Source organism: Saimiri boliviensis, chromosome 4 (genome assembly GCF_048565385.1).
Source record: "Saimiri boliviensis isolate mSaiBol1 chromosome 4, mSaiBol1.pri, whole genome shotgun sequence".
Classification (NCBI taxonomy): Eukaryota; Metazoa; Chordata; class Mammalia; order Primates; family Cebidae; genus Saimiri; species Saimiri boliviensis.
This window is the reverse complement of record NC_133452.1, coordinates 158,830,266-158,851,528: the sequence shown is the minus strand read 5'-3', so window position 1 is coordinate 158,851,528 and position 21,263 is coordinate 158,830,266. Positions and strand designations below refer to the sequence as shown.

The window sequence follows — 21,263 nt, the reverse complement described above, 5'->3', positions numbered from 1 at the left end:
CGGTGGTGTTTAGTACTATGTTCATACCGCTGGGCAGCTGTCACCATACTTTCTTATTCTGAAGCTTGACTAAAAAATAAATTTTTGTTATTTGAGACAAAAACTACATCGGCCTGCAGAAATAAAACACACACGTTAAATAAAGGCCAAGGAATATACGATTTACTATTTACTCTTTACATTATGGTTTGTTTTATGAATTATTTTGAAGAACAAAGTTCATTTGGCTAATTTAAATCAAACACTCTATTTTATTTTTTAAATAACGACAAGGGTGGAAAATGGTTTAGAATCAGATGGTTAAGGGAATGTTACTAAGGATAGTTAGCTTTACTCAAAAAGAAAATCAACTAGATGTCTTGTCTTAATACATCTCACATGGCTGAGATTGTGAATTACATCATATCAATACCACTGACCAGAGCAACTCCCAACTAAAATGAGATGAGATACGGAACAGATGAAGCGCTGTTCAAATCAATGTAGCCCAGACTTAGGGGACAGAAGAATTAATGAGAAAATGAGAATCTACCAGATGGTGCTGCAGTAGTCCTCGCTGCACATCCGCCACCTCGAGCAGCTTCTATACATGCAAAGCCCCAGGGCCCCACCTGGTAGCAGCATAATTACCCTAAATGTGCACTTATGTTTCATTACACCTTGGCCATTACTATGTGCACTGATTACAAGTATCAATCCCTTTCATTTTCATACACCTCTGCAGTTCCATAGCATTCAACTGTGAAAACTCAGCACTCCAGTCACTTCTAACACACGGCCCATGCTGATAAAACCGCAGAGGGTAAATTATTTGTCACTCTGCAGGGTGCCAATTCAGTTTGATAAGGATGACATCATGCCCATTTTACCAATAACAATGGCACTAACAAGAACGTGTAATCAACAAACCTCAGTCCTCCGCTAGCCCTGGCAGGTGCAACTCTTTTTATGCTAAAAATAAGCCAACATTAGCTTCCAGCTCAAAACTATTTCTTTTATCACAATGCTAAGCAGAAGTTGGCTTCCATAAGGCACTGCAGCTGCTGCCGCCACGGCCGCTTCTGCAGATGCCTGCATTAATTGTATCAAGGACACACTGAAATAAGTGCTTGTTCAGCACAATGGCTATTGGGGAGCAGCTGGAAGCGCAAGGCAAACTGTCTTGAAGAGAATGTACCAACCCTGTGTGTAAATTACAATGATGAAGTACAAAGAGAATCTAAGTTTAAAGGTCTATAAATGCAGAAGAGCCTGAGAATTTAATGTTATCAATGGAGTATGGATCAACTAAAAAAGGAGCAGACCCTTTCAGATTTTATCAAAACTATTTTTAGAATGGGGGTGATATTTAGTACCCTTTCTACACAGCGGAAATTCAAAGAAAGTCACCATTAAAAATACCAACAGTGTTGATATTTCCCTTCTTATATGTATAAATTATAATTCCCCTCATGTATGAATGTATGCCTACGTGTGTATCTGAACTAATCAAAGAACAATATAAGAAGGGCATCTAGGCTGGGCGCGGTGGCTCACGCCTGTAATCCCAGCGCTTTGGGAGGCCGAGGCGGGTGGATCACGAGGTCGAGAGATCAAGACCATCCTGGTCAACATGGTGAAACCCCGTCTCTACTAAAAAATACAAAAATTAGCTGGGCATGGTGGCGCACGCCCGTAATCCCAGCTACTCGGGAGGCTGAGGCAGGAGAATTGCCTGAACCCAGGAGGCGGAGGTTGCAGTGAGCCGAGATCGCGCCATTGCACTCCAGCCTGGGTAACAAGAGTGAAACTCCGTCTCAAAAAAAAAAAAAAAAAAAAAGAAGAGCATCGTTTATTACACAGAAGCAACACACAGCTCAAAAGAAGGGACAAATCTGCTTAGCTTTCTTCCTCATTCCCTTAATACCTATTCATGCCACCTCTATACATCCATATAGATGTACTACATATGGATTATGTTCTTAGGCCATTTCCCTCCCATTTCCTAACCTCTGCATTACTGGGCAAAAATGAATTAATGCTGATTAAAGGTGATTTCAGGTGACAGGTAATTATGAAGCTTTCGACAGTGCTAGTTTGGGTTAGGGATAGGGGAAATTATTCTACAAAGATACTGCTGAAGTAAGTGAATCCTTGGAGAGGAATGAAATGTAAAGTCAGAGAAATAGGTTAGGAGCAGACTGTGAAGTCCCATGATTTTGTGTCAGCATTTACTATGGTCTCTGTGACAACACTTCTCCTGTCAGAAGGGGCTGAAAATGATCACACTCCTGCAGTGGTTCTGAAATTGACCTGAAAACATACTGTGACTCTAATAATACAATATACCTAATCTGGCAGTCTTCTGAGATCTGTTAGATTAGTGATGTCTGGCCTGCAAATATAAAGCAGTTTCATCATCTAAACTAAACAGGATACACTTCAAACATAAACCGTGTTTTTTGAACATTCACAAAATGACCCATGCTGATGTGAATCACACTTTCATATGTTAGAAAATGACCACAAATCAAAATAATTAAGTCACTGGACAAATGTTCAAATATTAGCACAGTAGATCCTTATTGTCTATAAATCTCCAAATTCACAAAGGTCATATAATAATTGGCTCTGCTTTAGGTGACATCTTCCACACAGAGACAAAGATTTAGTAATTTGCAACTAAAAAATTGTAAGAGACCTACTCTATGTTACACTGAGATATAAATGCTGAGATGCTGGCTAAGCTCCCTCATCAAATAAATGACTTGATCGTACATTTGAGCCTAAGAGTACAAGCTATTCAAACACAAATTCAAGTCACAGGAAATTTAAATTGCTTCTCTCCACAGACTTTGAAAGTATGAAGAAATAGTTAAAAACAGAATGGTTGGTCTTGAATGTTAAGGGTCTACTGTATAAGTCACTAATAAATGTCACATAGTTTGCTTTAATTTTAGCTTAGTGCAAATATTTTATATACAAAGATAAGGATGGGTCTGTAGAAGCATGTCCAAGCATGTTTAGGCAATAGTAACTGTACCTGTAATCCGCATTGGAAACCAATCCCTCACTACTTCCGTAATAATTTCCATTTTTATGTAGCATTCCCTAGCAAAATTGTCCTGATGCTAAAATAATGTTACGGTCACAGTCAAACCATTATATAATCTGCAATCTCATAAAATAACGATTAATGGTGTGTCTTCATCCAAATGACACATGGGCGAATTTTAAAATTTTCTAACCAATTTAATCACAATGGACACGACTGTAATGATTCTATCCACTAACCCACAGCCTTATAGTCTATAAAATAATATCTGTGTGAATATATGAGGAGTTAGAAAAGATAAACTTTAAAAGGAGTAAAAATAAATTTCTGGTGTAAACCACAAAGCAAGATGGCTTTTAGGCCCAAATGGGTCTCAATAGTTTTTGTGTCTGAAATAGTGTTTTTCTGAGTGTATTTGATATTTGACAGATATATTAGCTCTTGAGCATCATTTATCATGTTTATTTTTAATAGGGTTCCCTTAGAACAGCTGCCTAAGATGCTAATCTTTTCTTTTTTCTTGGGCCTTTTGTAAATATTTGAAATAGCTATTCATTAACAGTTGCACATTTATTCAGTCCTGTTGTACAGCTTGTGAACTGGCATTAGCTTTTATTTTATTTTGTCTATCTGTTGGCCAGACTAGAGAAACCCCGCTGTTTGGGTTCAATCTGTCAAGGTTCAAATTATCCTCCAACTGAGAGCTAATCAAGGGTGTCTGACCTGGTTTGCAAATAAGCTAGAAACAAAAGTAGGTTTATTTTTTCTTCCTTTGGAGCACTGGTTTTCCAAAAGTAAAGCAAAACAAGAGTAGGTCAAAATGCAATTGCTAAAAATTAAAAGCAAGCACACAACTACATTTACTCAGCACTTCTGAAGTACTCGGTTTCCACCTATAAATCCATTTTTATAGGAATTGGTTTGCAAATAGGTTGCAAATTAAAATTCACAGTTCACTTAATGCAAGCCTATGGCATGAGGGGACATAGATTTTAGGCAATCAAGTGACTATGATGGGTACACTGGAGACTTACAGTGTCTTCACGGATCCCAAGCCTCAAATTAATAGAGGTCTATGTGGTAGAACTAACTTTTCTGCATCATTATCATTACTTTATCCATTTTACACACATTTCTAACACATGAAATGCAGATTTTTCTTTTATTTAATAACAATTTCAATCTCAAAATTTGGTAACAACAGGTATTTTTTACAATTTCAGCAGTTAGTTTTAAATGTACCTTACAGAATTCCTTAGTGACTGTACTTAAATGTGGTCTTGTTCACTAATAGAAATATTAAAACACTTTTCTCTTAGTATATTAAGGTCTTCAGGGCCTAGAAGTTCTGCTTGGCTCTGATTTTCAGCATTCTGTTGTATTTAACAGGTATTTCATCCTTGTGAAACAGGTATGGACAACAAAACTGAGGTCCAGGGAAATGTCATTAGGGCAATTCAAGAGCATTATGATTGCAATTCCACTAAGGGCTTCTCTCAGAATGATCCCAACTGATGAAATGACCCCAGTTATCACAGTAAACTAAACTGTACTATAGCAACAAATGCATTTTCAATACCAAGTATTTGAGCTCAATGTGTTCCCTGAGGAACAGCATGCTATAGTGCAAAGAGCAGAGGCTCACCAATCAGGACGTCTCTATTTTAATACTCTTCCTCAGACTCTAAGGGTAACCTCTCGTGCTTCAGCAAAACAGATAACAAGCACCAACAGCAATAATTCATGAGGTGAACACAAGGATAAAATGAAAAGCTCGATGCAAAAGTGCAGAGAAAATTATTTGATACACACTTCTTAATTTTATTTATCTAAGGACCCATGGAACAGCGAAACGCCTAAATTGTATTTGTAATCACACCTGTACTGAGAAAACAATCATTATCATAAATAAAAAAAGAATGAAAATGAAGGGATAAAATCAGCCATGTGCTATTTTATGTTTATTAATAGTGAGATATAATAAATATGAAGCATGTAAAATACACTTTTACTTATTTAGAAATGAAAATTTTGATTTCTGAAGTCCATATTTAAGAATACTTAGCAATAGGGTGGTTGACTGTAAGATGTCAAGAAACAGCTGATACTTAATTTGAGAAATACCATTTTACCTAAAATACACTGGTCCAAGTTTTGGTTTTATCTTTCTTTATTCTGAACAAGCCAGCCATTATTAAGTAGCACTTTATTTTTTAGTGATTTTATATTTTAATGAAGAAAAAAATATTAGTTTCATAACTTACTATCAGTCACAGTTAGAAATCACAAATTGCTTCTGCTAATGTTCCAGAATTTGCAATAGAAAAAGTAAAATGTAAACATCGTTTCACTATCAAAAACTCTCCACTTAATAGGCACTTGACAAATGTTTCTTAAATAAACAAATAATAGTAATAACAATTAGTACTAACATGCACGCTAACCTTGGCTAATGCATGAGACAACAACGCAATCATTTGCCTGTCTTACTCAAAGTAAGCTATTTTAAATGTCATCATTTTAAGTCAAGAAACACAATAAAATGCAAAATGTCAGCTGATCTGAGTAAAAACATTACAAATTTTCAAAATTCATGGGGAAAGGGATATTTTTATGTGACTGCAATATTTATGAATTAATGTAGTTACAGATAGATACATGATTGCTGGAAACATTCAAATGCTGGGCTAACATGGTAAGTGAAATTATTTTAAAATCTTTATCCAGTTTATTCTCCAGTTAACACAGTGCCAAGTTTCTCTGACCCTCTCCTCTTTTTTTTTTTACTAAAACAAATTACATAGTGAATTACATCTCCAAGCCAGTACAACTATAAATGAAGGTCAGACTATTGCATATAAGTTATTTCAAGTCTGAAAAAGCTCAGTTGTAACCAGAGTGAACAAATATAAAGGAACAAAAATAAATGTAAAAACAATCTGATTTTTCAAAGGAAATGTATTTTCTTTTGAATTCCAGTTTTCTTCAACATTTCACGTATAAATGATTCCCTTCATTTCAAATATTATCTAGTTTGCCATTATTTGCTTACATATTATATATGGATATACATTAATATTCATAAAAATACATAGTCTTAACTGTGCCCAATCCATATTATCCTCCTTAAATTACCTAACATCTGTGAACAATCCATTTGTCTCATTACCAATTATGGGTACTAGCTGGGCATTCCTTCAAACCCCAGGATCTACAACCAGACATTTACAAAGCTCATTGTGAGAATGTTCACTGCTTCCAATGAGTGAGGCAAAAGATGGAAGTTTCCATTTCACAGCTCTGAGGATCACAGAGGCATGCATGCATACATTCATTCAAAAAACATTTATTGAACATTAATAGTGATATCAAGATAAGCAAGACCCAAAGAATCCTTACTAAAGAGGAGATGAAGTGGAGGCTATAAACATCTAAGCAAATCACTTTGTCTAAATCTAGTAAGCACTATCAGAGATGTATGAAGAAAAGATTAGGCCGTGATTGGAGAAGGAATTATGTGGTGCGGAATGAGGAGAGACGACAGCTGAAGAGAACTGAGACCAAAATACAAAGGACCTCAAGCACTATGTCATCCTACAGCGCATTTCTACTCAGTGCAACCCTAAGCACCAATGATATCAGCATTACCTGGGAGCTTAAAAATGCAGACTCTCAGGCCCCATACAAGACCTACCAAGATAAAATTTACGTGTTAATGAAATTCCCAGGCAATCTGTATGCACTCTGTAATATGAAAAACGCCTATGGTCCAGCGTTTCTAGCTATGTGAGACCATGTGGGTCTCTGCACACACGTGCACGTGCATGCGCGTGCACACACACACACACACACACACACACACACAAAGTTGGAGAGAAGACACGGTAGAAAGAATGTCAACAGTTATTTCTAAGGTGGTGACTTATTTTCTCCTGTTCCTCCTTTCTGCTTCTTGCTCTCTTCTTATATCATTAAGAACAGCAAATATAAGAAATCATTTATTAAGCATTTTCCAAGTATTCCAGACTGAATATTAAATTATTTTGTTTAATTTTCAGCTATTTAGAAAATATGCTTTATCCTTATTTTTATAATGAAAAAACTGAGGTTGGGCAAGAATGTGTAACTTTCTTAAGGTCACAGAGCTAGAAACTATGAAAACAGATTGAATCGATCCTGTTTTTAATAAAAATGTCATAGTATCACAAGCTTAACTGAATCACTGTTTTTATTACTCAGTGATATAACTACTTACTTGATAGGCTGCAGACTATAAGCCACTTGGCCACTGGCTGTGTAATTTTTAGCTTTCTCTATGCTTAACAGTTCCTGGTGATACGCCAGTAATTGTTAAAACCATAATCCTAATATTACTACATATTGACTTTCGTGGAAAACATACCTGAATTTATTTAACTAATCCTATGAGTTAAGTGTAACAAAGGTATTATTTTACTATTAAAATACTTAGTAAAAAGTAACAAAATACATCTTGCTGCGTAACACAACGATACAAAAAATTACTGGCTTAAAATAATTCTTCTGCAATCTAGGTTAGGCTCAGGTGAGCAGGTCATTTGATCAGTGCGGTGGCTGGAACATTCAATATTTCTCCATCCACATGTCTGGAGTCACAGCTGGGAAGCTAAAATATCTGTGGGCTGGCTAGGCATCTCTCTGTCCACATAATATTGCCAATAAGGTAGATGGATCTCCTTACAGTGGTGGCTCGGCTCCAGCAACATCCCACACAAAGAAGCCCCAGCACACAAGCTTATCAAACCTCTGGTTGCATCACGCTTTCTAATGTTGTGTTAGCCAAAGCAAGACACATACGCAAGCCAAATGTTATGGAAAAAATCTGTCTACACGAAACATGAATTCTGGGAGCTACCACGTAATAGTCTACCCAGGATTTTTCAAGTGTAGCCATTTCTTATAGAGAGAGAAAACAGAAATTGTTGCTTTTCCAGATTTGTTAAATCTTAGATTATTTCAAAATACATTTATGAAATCTATAAGCAATAATGCAACATATAAAATCAACTAAACTTAAATATTCAAATAGTTTTTATGGGAAAAGTGGGCTTTGCCCACGTCACATGTGGCCTGTAAACCCCGAGTCAAGTCCAACCCTCTCCAAGCGGCATGTAATAGAACCCGCTCTGTTCATCAGACGGGACCTTCTCCTATTTGATCTTCGCATGCTTAGGTTTATGAATGCTGAGTTTTATTGTTTCATATTCTGGCCTTGATCTCTGAATCAGATCTCTCTTACTAAAACAGAAGAAGACTCTGTCTCAAAAATAAACAAACAAACATTCTCAGGCTTGTAAGCCTAGCTCAGAATCAGAATCTTTTGAGGCGGAGCCTGGAAACCTGCATTTTGAAGATCCCCAGAAGAGGCTGGGCATGGTGGCTCATGTCTGTAATTCTAGCACTTTGGCTGAAGTGGGCAGATCAGCTGAGGCCAGGAATTTGAGATGAACCTGGCCTACAGGGTGAGACCCCATCTCTACTAAAAATACAAAAAGCAGCCGGCATGGTGGCACACTTCTGTAGTCCCGGTTACTTGAGAGGCTGAGGCAGGAAAATCACTGTTGAACCCGGGAGGTGGAGGTTGCAGTGAGCCCAGATCACGCCACTGCACTCCCCGCCTGGGTGACAGAGCAAGACTTCACCTGAAAAAAACAATTCCTAAATGGTACATTGCTTCCCCAATCCTCTTTAGTACTTAGATCAAATGTCTTGGTATATTTAATCAAGGAAGTTCTCTAGACAAATGTTTCTAGAAGTGGTCTTTGTATCATCTGTCTCCCAAGCATTCGGAATGACTGTTTTTGCAAAATGCAAATTCCTGGGCCTAGGGCAAGGTTACTGAATTCGGAACGTGGCCAGGTATTTGCATTTTATACACACACCTCAATAACTGCCAGTGACCTCAATAACTTCTAGGTCCAGAGGTGATTCTCAAAGATGAAGGTGTTTAAAATCTACTTTTATAAATGATTACTATCTTGTCATCATTCCCTTTCCTTAACTAAAATTAAACCAATCAGAAAGATCTAAGTGGCGTGTATGATCACGTAATCATTCATTCTTTACTCATTCATTGTTTCATCAATTCTTTCTCATTCTTGCCCAACTACATTGTCACAGGTTAAAAACTCTTACCACTCAGGTTTCACTCTTGCTCATACTCCCAGAAATGATCAACTAAGAGGGCATACTTTTAAAAGTAAGCAATCTAAATCAAACTTTTCTTTCTTCTATTACAAATAACAAGAAATGTGTTAGAACTCACCAAGAGAAATAAAAAGCATGACTGAGAACAGCAAATAAAAAGAAATACAGAAATTTATTACCTCTGCAGAACAGCCAAGGTCCCACTAACAAACATTTTTTTTTTCCCAGGCAGAAAATTTTGCTCACCCTACCTGATATCGTGCAAGTATATTTACTGCAATTTAATATCCACACAAGCAGGAGAAGAAACTTAATAATTTTTCAACTGGAATGAATTGACAGCCAGTGTTAGAAAACTGCAGACTCTGCAGAATCAATAAAGGCTGCTGGCATCGCAGAGTAGTACTTCTGCCCAGAAAACACGTCACAAAGGTCAGCTTTACAAACCACCAGGTAGCAGTATCACTTTCACATCTTTCCAAGGCTATTAAAATTCCATTAAACAACTTTCCAAAACCAACTTGGAGCCTTTAAAGTTCACCAAGACCATCCCAGAGAGATGGATCAGCCTCAGTTCAAATGGTAAAAGCAAACGCTTGGTTAACTCTCGTCCTTTGACACAAGAATCATGTGTGCAATTCGGTTTAGTAAAGGTGTCAAAGCAAATATATATTATTCATAACTATAAATGTGGAACTAGGTGGACATACCCTTTTGGTAAAATGTTAGGTACCTGTTCACTATCAGATGATTTCCCAAAGTAAATTATTTCTCTGTTGTAAATCTTGGAAAGCCACCACCACTAAACATCTGGTGTTATAAAATCAAGCCTATGTCATAAGATGCAGCACTCAATTTTGCTAGAAGAACAGCTGAAATTAAGCAATATCTCTTGCCCAGTTAAAAAATATGGATTTTCTATACTGTTTTTTTCATTATGGGTTCCAAGTCATACATGGAATTTCATCAGGCGTAATCAGTTCGAGATGAGCCACTCTATCAGCATTTATTGCACACCTACTAAACCCATATTCATACTGCCACATACAACTGACCCCAGTCCCCTCTTTGTTCAGTCTGCCCGTGTCCTAAAACACAGATGGAAGAAATGGGAAACAGGTGCTCCTGAGGAAGCAGCGTTTCTCTCCATCTCTGAGCAGAGACACATGGCTATCACCAGATGCAGGCAAAAGTCTTCATTAAATTCATCGGCTTTCCTCCAAAGAGCATAAACTTCATAATTCGCTTATTTGATCTCAAAAGCAGGTGGATTTGCACTCAATCAAAAGAGAACATGGGCACCTCAGGATCTTGAGAGCGAACACAGAACTCCGTTGCCAATTCAAACCAAACGCCTGGCTGAAAGAATGAGGATTATGGCAGAAAATGGGCAGGCTATTTGTTGTTTTCTAACAGTGGTCTCCACATTTTTAAGTATCACTTTCTGAATCAGCTAAAAGATTTTTAGAAAGTATTCCCAGGGCCGGGTGCGGTGGCTCACGCCTGTAATCCTAGCACTTTGGGAGGCAGAGGTGGGTGAATCACCTGACATCAGGAGTTCAAGACCAGCCTGGCCATCATGTTGAAACCCCAACTTAAAAAAAAAAAAAAAAAAAAAAAAAGCATTCCCATAGATGTATACTTTACATGCAATATGAACCATACACAAAAGAAGAAAAATTTAAAGGATGAGAAAACACAAATTAAATACAAATTCTAATGTTTTCTTCCTGGACCTAGCTATATCACCTCACAAAATGACCTACGGTGTATAACCCCCTAAGCTGCTAGCCTCTATGGCACGAGTCCTTCATAGCACCCAATGGCTCTGGAAGCGGACCAGATTATCAGTAAGAAGCATACTTCGTATTAGCGCCCAAGAAATCCCTTCAGGGTGTTGTGCTTTTCAAGACAGGTCTGCAAGTTCCTTTTTTTTTTTTTTCTTTTTTGAGTCTGATTCTGTCACCCAGACTGGAGTGCAGTGGCATGATCTTTGCTCAATGCAACCTCCGCCTCCTGGATTCAAGTGATTCTCCTGCCTCAGCCTCCCGAGTAGCTGGGATTACAAGTGTGTGCCACCATGCCTGGCTATTTTTTGTACTTTTAATAGAAATGGTGTTTCACCATGTTGATGAGACTGGTTTCAAGTCCCTGACCTCAGGTGATACATCTACCTCAACCTTCCAAAATGCTGGGGATTATAGACGTGAGCCACCACGCTCAGCTGGCATGTCCGCAAATTATAACATGAACTGCCAAAATACACAACTTTCAGAAACACAGTATGTGAGTGAGGGTGAAAGGGATGCTGCTGTAACCAACTCTATCCCTCACCCTCCTTATGTGAAAACTCTTTCAAATCTAACGCCAAGCTGATAATACTTTTCTTTAAAGACAATAAGCATTCAAGAAGCTAAGAGTCAGAACTGCAGCTTCATTCTAAAAACAACATGGGTGATTATGGCCAACTTTCCTGTGTTCCAATTTCCCACCAAGTCTCAGACTTTCTATTCTTTTTTTTTTTTTTTTTTTTTTTTTTTTTTTTTTTTTTTTGAGACGGAGTTTTGCTCTTGTTACCCAGGCTGGAGTGCAATGGCGCGATCTCGGCTCACCGCAACCTCCGCCTCCTGGGTTCAAGCAATTCTCCTGCCTCAGACTCCTGAGTAGCTGGGATTACAGGCATGTGCCACCATGCCCAGCTAATTTTTTTGTATCTTTAGTAGAGACGGGGTTTCACCATGTTGACCAGGATGGTCTCGATCTCTTGACCTCGTGATCCACCCGCCTCAGCCTCCCAAAGTGCTGGGATTACAGGCTTGAGCCACCGCGCCCGGCAGACTTTCTATTCTTATCTGTTCTCCCAGAGTCAATATTTTGTACATTTTTTTTTTTTTTTGAGACAGAGTTTCACTCTTGTGGCCCAGACTGAAGTGCAATGGCACGATCTCAGCTCACTGCAACCTCTGCCCTCCTGGGTTCAAGCGATTATCCTGCCTCACCCTCCCAGGCAGCTGGAATTATAGGCATGTGCTACCACCCCTGATTAATTTCATATTTTTAGTAGAGACAGGGTTTCTCCATGTTGGTCAGGCTGGTCTCGAACTCCCGACCGCAGGTGATCTGCCCGCCTCGGACTCCCAAAGGCGCTGGGATTGCAGGCATGAGCCATCGTGCCTGGCCTTATTTTACATAACTTTTACACTTAACCGCGTGTTTGTAAATTGTTTTACAGAACACAAAAGAGTAAAAAGTAAACAAAACTCACCAATAGCAGTGAAGAATGGCTACACCATGATTTTCAGAAGGACAGATTGTAAAAGGTATTTTCAGAAGCAGCAGATCTTCTGTACTTTGGATTACACATACTCTGAACTATGAAAACTCAGAATTATGAACACATGTAATAACCCTGGAATCACATCCTTGTTTCCTACAGCAAGGATAAGCTGTTTGCTCCATTATCAGCAAACTTCTCTTGCTAACCTCTTATTGGCAGAAGTTATCAATTACTGATTGTAATAATGTACTGTTATCATACCTTCTCTAAAATAAGTGCCTATTAGCAAAAATAGAAACGACTGCTTTCTCGCAACTCCCATGCTCTGTCAGTCAGGCTGGAGTGCCGAGGCGTAATCTCAGCTCACTACAACCTCCGCCTCCTGCTTTCAAGCGATTCTCCTGCCTCATCCTCCTGAGTAGTTGGGACTACAGGTGCGTGCCACCACACCCGGCTAATTTTTGTATTTTTAGTAGAGATGGGGTTTCATCATGTTGGCCAGGATGGTCTTGAACTCCTGATCTCATGATCCACCCACCTTGGCCTCCCAAAATGCTGGGATTACAAGCATGAGCAACCGCGCCCAACCTAAAGAACTGCTTCCAATGAATGGTGGATAAACATTTGCTGAATGAATGGAAAAATAACAGCTACATAGTTCCAATAGTTAAAGAGTCACCATTTGGTTTCTTTCTTTCAGAGACTATGGTATCACAGAAGACTCAGGATTCAGAATGGCAAGTAGATTTCATCTTGAACATTCATCATAATCAACGGCAGTGGCTCACAACTTAATGAAGGGATTCTGAGGAGGAAATCTTGGTTGATTTGTCAGAATGACTTCTGTTATCCCAAATTTGGTTTCTGTTTCCGCATCCTTCAATTTTCATTAGTCCAACTTGCTACTCTCTCTTCTAAACTAGGAGGGGTTCCTTAAAGATAAGGACCATGTGGTTTTCATCGTAATTCCTACATTTGCACAGTATGTACTCCATAAATGTCAGCCACTCTTCTGTGATATCTTGGTTGATAACAAAAATAGCTGAGCCTTTTAATTTAAATAAGCACTTTTGGACTTTGAAACCACCAATTCACTATCTAGGGTGGTATTAGCAAATTAACAACAATTGTATTGCCCCTCCACCTTTCCTAATATCACGATTCTTTACTAACTAACCAGGGTTTCTCCTCAGAATCCTTCTAACTACAGAATTGAGAATATCCGCTCATTTTTCAGCTTCAATAAAAAAAATATCTAGAGTAGCAGCTCTTAATTGTAGTTCTCGCCTCTGACCATCATTGAAATCACCTGTATTTTAGAAAACACAGAGCCCGCCATCCATGGAAACTGTGATGTAACTGTTAGGATTATAATGCAGACACATTTGGTGTTGGTATTATATGACTGCCAAGTGAGTTAAACAGCCAGCCTGAGACCACTAATCTATACTCTATCAATAGAGGCTAAATTCTTCTCTTATGGATTGACAATATATATTAACATATTAGACACAACCAGAAGTTCTGCCATGAAGAACCTTGATTAATTTGTTTATATTAACTTCCCCCAAAATTGACCATAGAACCTTCATCAATCATCCCTATCATATAGGTGTTCTGTTTTGTTTTGTTTTTGAGATGAAGTCCTCTCTGTTGCCTGGACTCAAGTACAGTGGCACAAACTTGGCTCACTGCAACCTCTGCCTTCTGGGTTCAAGTGATTCTTATGCCTCAGCCTCCCAAGTAGATGGGATTACTGGCGCACTCCACCACACCTGGCTAATTTTTATATTTTTAGTAGAGACGGGGTTTCACCCTGTTTGCCAGCTTGGTCTCGAACTCCTGACCTCAGGTGATCCACCTGCCTCAGCCTCCCAAAGTGCTGGGAATACAGGCGTGAGCCACCATGACCAATTTATAATACAGTTTTAATGGAACACAGCCTCATCCATTCATTTGTGTATTTTCTGGAGGGGCTCTCATGCTACAAGGGCAGAACTAAATAGCTGCCACACAGACATTACTGTACACAAAATCTAAAACATTTACTATTTGTCTTTAAGGGAAACATCCCCCACTCCTGGATTAAGGTGTTAAAAAATACCCTAATTAGAAACACTAATCTAAACCAGCAGATTCTGGCTGACTCCTAAAAGTTCTGAGGAAAGGCCACATTCAACAGGGCCCCACTTCTACTTCAATCACAGTGGTCTGCCTCTACTTTTTCAAGTTTCATTTGTAAAAAGGGTTCCTTTTGTTGCTAAGGAAAGTTTGAACAACACTGACCGAAACTCAGAGATCTGAAGAGGTAAAGAGCACATAAATTATACTCTGTTTTTGCCACTGATGGCCTTCACTTAAGAGTCCCTGAAATCACAGTGATTAATCATAGCTTATTTAAACTGAGTATCTGATGAATCGCTAGGCATTGTGTTTACTATCAAGTTACGTGTATTATACATTTATTTAGTTCTCCCAAAAAATGTCTTTTAAAAGTTACGCTTTAATATTTTTGGGTTTTGCAAGAATGAACAAAAGAAAAAGCGAGGTAGAGACTTTATCTTCGATTTCTATCATTAGTCAACAACATTTCTACTATATCATTCAGTGTCTCTTAGGAAAAAACGCATGACAATGATTTTTAGTGTTTAGTGCCTAGAAATAAGTAGACTTCTCTTCGCAAACTATATGCTTTCTTTTACATACTCCTGTCAGATTATAGAAATCACTCCATTTCCCTATTCTTCTGAAAAACCAGGATTCGCCAGCTGTAAAATTATCTTCCCTCTTTCAAAACACAATACAGCATTTGACATGGCTCTTATTTCCATGGTTTTTTACATACAATCATTTAATGTAAGCTGCCTAAAATCCTTTTTGGAAATTGACAATTGTTATAACAAACATGTAAATTGCATCATTAATTCTATAGATAACATGCATTTCTCAATTGGATACAGCACATATGAAAAGATAAAGGAATTAAATAGACATTTAATTTAACTGCCATATAAATCAACAGAGTGCAATTATTGGCCCCCTTTTAATCTTGGTTGAAATCAATGTATACTAATCATCATTACAGTCAAATGGGACTTGATGTAAAGTGTACAACTGAACAATTTTAAGCTTATACAATAGAAAATCAAATATTGCTCATATTCTTTCCTATCTAAAAAAGCAGGAAGGAATGTACTATGGTGGCATTTCAAAATTAATCTTATAAACAACAGACAGCATCTTTGCATGTCTTGAAACAGAGAACCCATTTTTTAAAATTCCAACATTAATATCAAAATCACTAGGCATCAAGGAATTTTCTTCCTATTCTGAATATTTCATCCTAATTTATTTTACCTTTCCATAACCAGTTTATGCCACTTATCTTGCAGGGGCTTTTCAGATTTATGAGGAAGCTAAAAAGTAGTAACACACAAATGAGATCCAGAAAAGCACACGATAGCTATAAAAACAGCTCATCCATCATCTCTACATTTTGATTCCAGAGACAGCGGTGAAAGGTGTTGTTTCCACACCACTCACCCTGCACACTTAAAAAGGTTTGCTCCATCACTTACACAACTGAAACTGATTGATTAGCTGCTAGAGAAAAATCAATACAAATATCCTAGAAAACACTAGCTTGTAAATTCATTCTGGCCCCAACCAAGTCCTGGTCACCCCCTGACATGTTTTTCTAGATATCTAAAATGCAACCATGTCAAACCCAGCAAAATCAGCGCTCAAACACATTAATTCTAGGAATTTTTAAAACCTGAATCTCCAGTGAGGAGGAAGGTTTCACAATGGTCTCTGGGAACAACGAGATGATACCCAGAAGTTACGTGGTAAATCTTAAATTCACATGCTGAACTCTCCTCAAAAATAAAATACACGCTGAGAAGGCAAAAATGGTCAATAATGTAGGCTGAGGGAGAGAAAAAGAAAAAACAATGCTAGAAAACCAGTTAAACAGATATAATTTACATACAGAAGAAATTATATTTCTTTTTAAACAAATAAATAATGTTTAATGCTGTCCATTCAAAAGTTAACGAGCTCTCCCATTTTTTGGCAGCTGAATGCACAGTCCGCATATTTTTAGTATTGTGGGAAGCCATTTTATATTTAGAATAACTTCACGATGATTTCAGAATCTCTTCTGAATACCTCATTGCCTTCGGGTTAGCCGTTAGTATCTTCACTCATTAGACTAACAATAAATAAATTTTTATGAATATAAAATGTCTCATAATCACACTTGTAATTCCAGCACTTTGGGAGGCAAAGGTGGGCAGATCGCCTGAGGCCAGGAGTTCAAGACCAGCCTGGGCAACATGGCGAAATCCTGTCTCTACCAAAAATAGAAAAATTAGCCAGTGTGGTGGTGCATACCTGTAGTCCCAGCTACTCAGGAGGCTGAGGCAGGAGGATTGCATAAGCCCAGAAGGCAGAGGCTGCAGTGAGTCGAGATCATGCCCCTGCACTCCAGTGAGATCTCACCGCCAAAAAATAAAATAAAATGTCTGACAAATATGCCATTCAGAACAAAATTGTGATCCTATTGTATGTTCTATCATATGGCTGGAAACCTGGATTCTAATCCTCATTCCACAGTTGATTTAAAGTTTAAAAAAATCAATTTGTAATTCCGACATTCAGGAGCCATTAAAAAATTAAAAGGAAAGAAAGAAAATGCCACTTTAAGGATGGGAAATTTAACTTCCATCAACAGAGTGGCTTTAAATGTAGTGCTACAATTTATTGGAAGCATATTTAGGTTTTTCATTACAGAGAAACTTTTCACAAAACCATGTTTGTTATTCATTATAAGACAGGCAATCTACTCATGACAGAATGTAAAACTTAAGAGTTTCTGGTTCAAAGACTATTCCTATCACCGGAATTACTAAGTAACTAAATATGCAAAAGTCATAGTAATAACAAATGAGTCATTTCTTCTATTACGTTTACTTTTATAATTATTATTTGCAATTTTAAAGCTCAAACTTCTGATTTCTACAAGAGCATTAAAATCTCAATGTTTTTTGTAGAAAAAAAGATAATGCTACTAAATGTTTTTAAAATGTGAGCTTATAGACTGATACTTCCTATTGCTGAAAGAGATTATAAGGCCACACTTAGCATGAATTTGTACTTCTCATATTTAGAAAAGGAAAGGTAACTGTCATACCAAATACCTTCTATCTACAGGGAAATTTTTCATAAAACATAATTCGGACTCAAAAGAAAAATCTGTCATTTGATTTTGGTCATTCATGTTTTTTGTTATGGATGTTAGAATATTCTTACCCAAAATTAGTCTTCTCTTCCTGATTTCAGATTTTAGTTTAAGTAATATTTCTTCTTCATAATATTGACATAGACAATTACTTCATACATGTTATCTCAAATTCTTAAAACAGAAACATTAAATGTTATAGTGATGAGAAAACCATAATCTTGGAGAGGTAAGACACTGTATTCACATCATGTGTCTGGTAAGCAACAGAGCCGTATTTCAAATCTAAACTGCTTATAGCAAAAAGCAACAAATAACTCAGGACTTAAAATTTCCCTGGCTGGGTGCAGTGGCTCACACCTGTAATCCCAGCTTTTTAGGAGGCCAAGGTAGCTTGAGGACAGGAGATCAAGACCAGTCTGACCAACACAAGGAGCACCCATCTCCATAAAAATGTTTTATAATTAGCCAGGCTTGGTGGTGCATGCCTACAGTTGCAATTGCTGGGGAGGCTGAGGCAGGAGGATTGCTTGAGCCCAACAGTTTGAAGCCACAGTATGCTCAGACTGCACCATGATACTCCAGCCTGAGTAGCAGAGTATGAGACCCTGTCACACACACACACACAAATTCTAAACACACTGGCTTATCTCACAAGTTAGCTCATCAGTCTAAAAACTAGCATTTGGTTTCAACTCTAGTACACAGATAATAAGACAACAGAAAAACCTAACGTTGCAAACATTTCATGGTTGGGAATAAAAAGACACTTAACTTACTGATGTTGATAAGAGTAACCTTCTAATACTTTCTTTAAAAATAGCTACCACATTACTGCTAACCTCTAATATGTTCTTTGAATCATTCACCTTATCTCTTACAACCCACTTGGATATGACAATGTTAACTAACTAAAATCCTACAGAAGCAATACACTGTAACTTGGTTGCTCAGAGGGCATTTCTAAAGATAAATCACAGAGCTAAGGTGGATATTGTTATAAAAAATTGTAATCGGTTTACACAAACTATGTTTCTGAGGCAGGAGAGAATAAGGTCTGGAGGCAGGGAACCTAAGGCCAATTCACCTTGACTTCCCAGCTAAACAGAAGAAAAGAAAAAAAAAAACAAAAAAAACTTTCCAGCCTAAGTTACAAAAGGACCAGAGGCTACTCCCTTTGCAAACCCCAGTCTTTTCTGCACGGCAGCTGGGAAATTTAAAGTACTTCTCTGACTGGTTGCTTTCTGCAACCAGTCAGACGTTTGTATAGGTGTGCAACTTTGTAACTTCACTTCAGCTATCGACAACCAATCAGATGTTTGCATAGGAGTGTGACCTTCGGAACTGTACTTCAGCCTCGGATTGGTTTCTTTTCACAACCAATCAGACTGACTGCAGACCACCACTTCATTTACATGGGGTGGCCAGTGGGAGACCATTAGGGGGTGTTTGGATCCCAGAAGATTCTGTATCCAAGCTCTTGAGCCGCTGCTCAGACCCGCTCCTGCCCTGTGCAGTGTGCTTTCATTTTCAGTAAATCTCTGCTTTTGTTGCTTCATTCTTTCCTTGCTTTGTTTGTGCGTTTCTTCCAATTCTTTGTTTAAAACACAAAGAACCTGTATACCCTCCACTGGTAATATTTCTTTTTTCTCCAGTCACATATAATATACACAAATGTGTCTATATAAAGGCATGAAGCAATCATATCCAAATGTTAGCATAAGTTACAGGTGGGGACAGACGTAAGCGAGTGAAGAGATTTTTCACTTTCTACATGGTAATTTTACAGCTTTATATTTTTCAAATGAATTTCCAAGTAAAATGAAATTGATTTTTTTTAAAATTATATGCAGTTGTACTTAGAAATGCATGATGTTAGATAAGTACTAATTTGCATGCGTTCTAAGTTGCAGTGTTTGGTAGATAGATCATCTATGTTTAACATCACCATTATCTGACAGCTATATGAAAAAAACAAATACTAATTAAGAATGCCAGCAAAGAATTTTTTCAAAGGTATTTAGTTATTTAGTTTCTGGGCAAATTTTTGCCCATTCTAAGAAAATCCTTAGAAGTACTGGTTAGGCTGTAGAAGAGATAACCACCCAGGCTTTTCCTCAGATTAGATAATAATAATCTGGCTTTAAAAGGAGAACATCGGAAAGAGTCAGTAAATTTCCTTTATTTCTCTCTCAATACTAGATGAATGTGAAAGGAGGAGGGGACTGAGCTAAGAATATACAAGTAGAGAAAAACCGTTGGGAGGAATCAATAAATCAAGCAAGGGAATGTTTTTCTCTACTAATTCCAAATTCATGTTTCTAAAAGATTTCTATAGACTAATCAAAGAAATGAATTTGGAATTCATACTTTCTGAGACCCAGAGTAGCAAGTACTGAAAGTAGCACTCCAAGTTACTTGCTATAAAGACAAGCACAATGCCAATAACTATTAACCTGCAAGATGGTGAGACAACAGATTATCTCACGTTGGAAGTAAAAACACACCACTGTTACATCCACATACGATAAACAAAGACAAAAGGGGAAGTTTATGGTTTGAGCAGTTATACCTCCACACCACTGTGACTCATGTTAAAGATAAGTCCTAATATATGCTGAGAGAGACCCAGATAATCACATTTCCCAGCAAGTGACGACTCAGAAGTAGTTGGCCACCCTACACAGTTCATTCTCATTAGGCCTCTCCCCCTGTGCCACTCTTTACTGTTCTGACAGTCCTGTGGATAAAAAGGGTAGCCTCCTTTATTGGGTGATACAAAAGCCTATCTCCTTCTTCAAAGGCTTCTACAAATCCGAATTAGCTCTATAATCTGAATGGTCCAAAAATGCCAAAGAAAGAGATGAAAAATCTGAGTATTTCACTTGTCCAAAAAAATCTTAACACACATCAGAGGCTCATGGATTTCATTTTATCTTATTTTTTTTTTCCCATGGAGTCTAAAGATGGGTGGTAAAGTTCAAAATACATCATTTACCTTAGAGTGATCAGAAAATGGAAGAGCAGTAAACAAAGAGTAATGAATGTAAAAATAACCTAAGTGATTCAATCTGGTCACATCTTTTATTAGTTACGCTGATATATTTGTAAAACTCTTCAGAAAGCTAAAGAAGTTGGTCTCTAAATAGAAGACTAACATAATTTATTAAGAAGACAATTTCACATGTAATTCTAGAAAGTCTTACCTTGAAAAGATTGTTTGGCTCTATCTACTAGCTCATCAATCAGGTAACTGGCCAAATTTCCTCTGGCATGTTTAGTTTTGCAGTAGGTACAAGCATTGAGACACCTGTTCAAATGATAACAATAAATAAGACTCAAATTTCTAAAGACAGTATATACTTAACATGGGGGTACCTCAAAACATACACAAAAGTGCTCTTTCAGGAACATTTGCATACTTTATACAAGAGATTAAACAATCGAGTATCTACCATGTCTCAGAGTTATTTTATCTCCACCAGGCACAACACTCTGCAATTCTTTTAAGTTTCAACTACCCA

At 37.6% G+C, this 21,263-nt stretch overlaps 1 protein-coding gene across 5 annotated transcripts in view; it reads right to left on the bottom strand.

The window, feature by feature from the left end:
- Positions 1-21,263, bottom strand: part of CDKAL1 (CDKAL1 threonylcarbamoyladenosine tRNA methylthiotransferase) — a 731,789-nt gene that overhangs the window by 377,405 nt on the left and 333,121 nt on the right. For all 5 annotated transcript variants that reach the window (XM_003927310.3, XM_074398506.1, XM_010338014.2 and 2 more), the window contains one exon: positions 20,946-21,049. In XM_003927310.3, the coding sequence (XP_003927359.1) occupies positions 20,946-21,049 (104 nt within the window). The remainder of the gene's footprint in view (positions 1-20,945; positions 21,050-21,263) is intronic.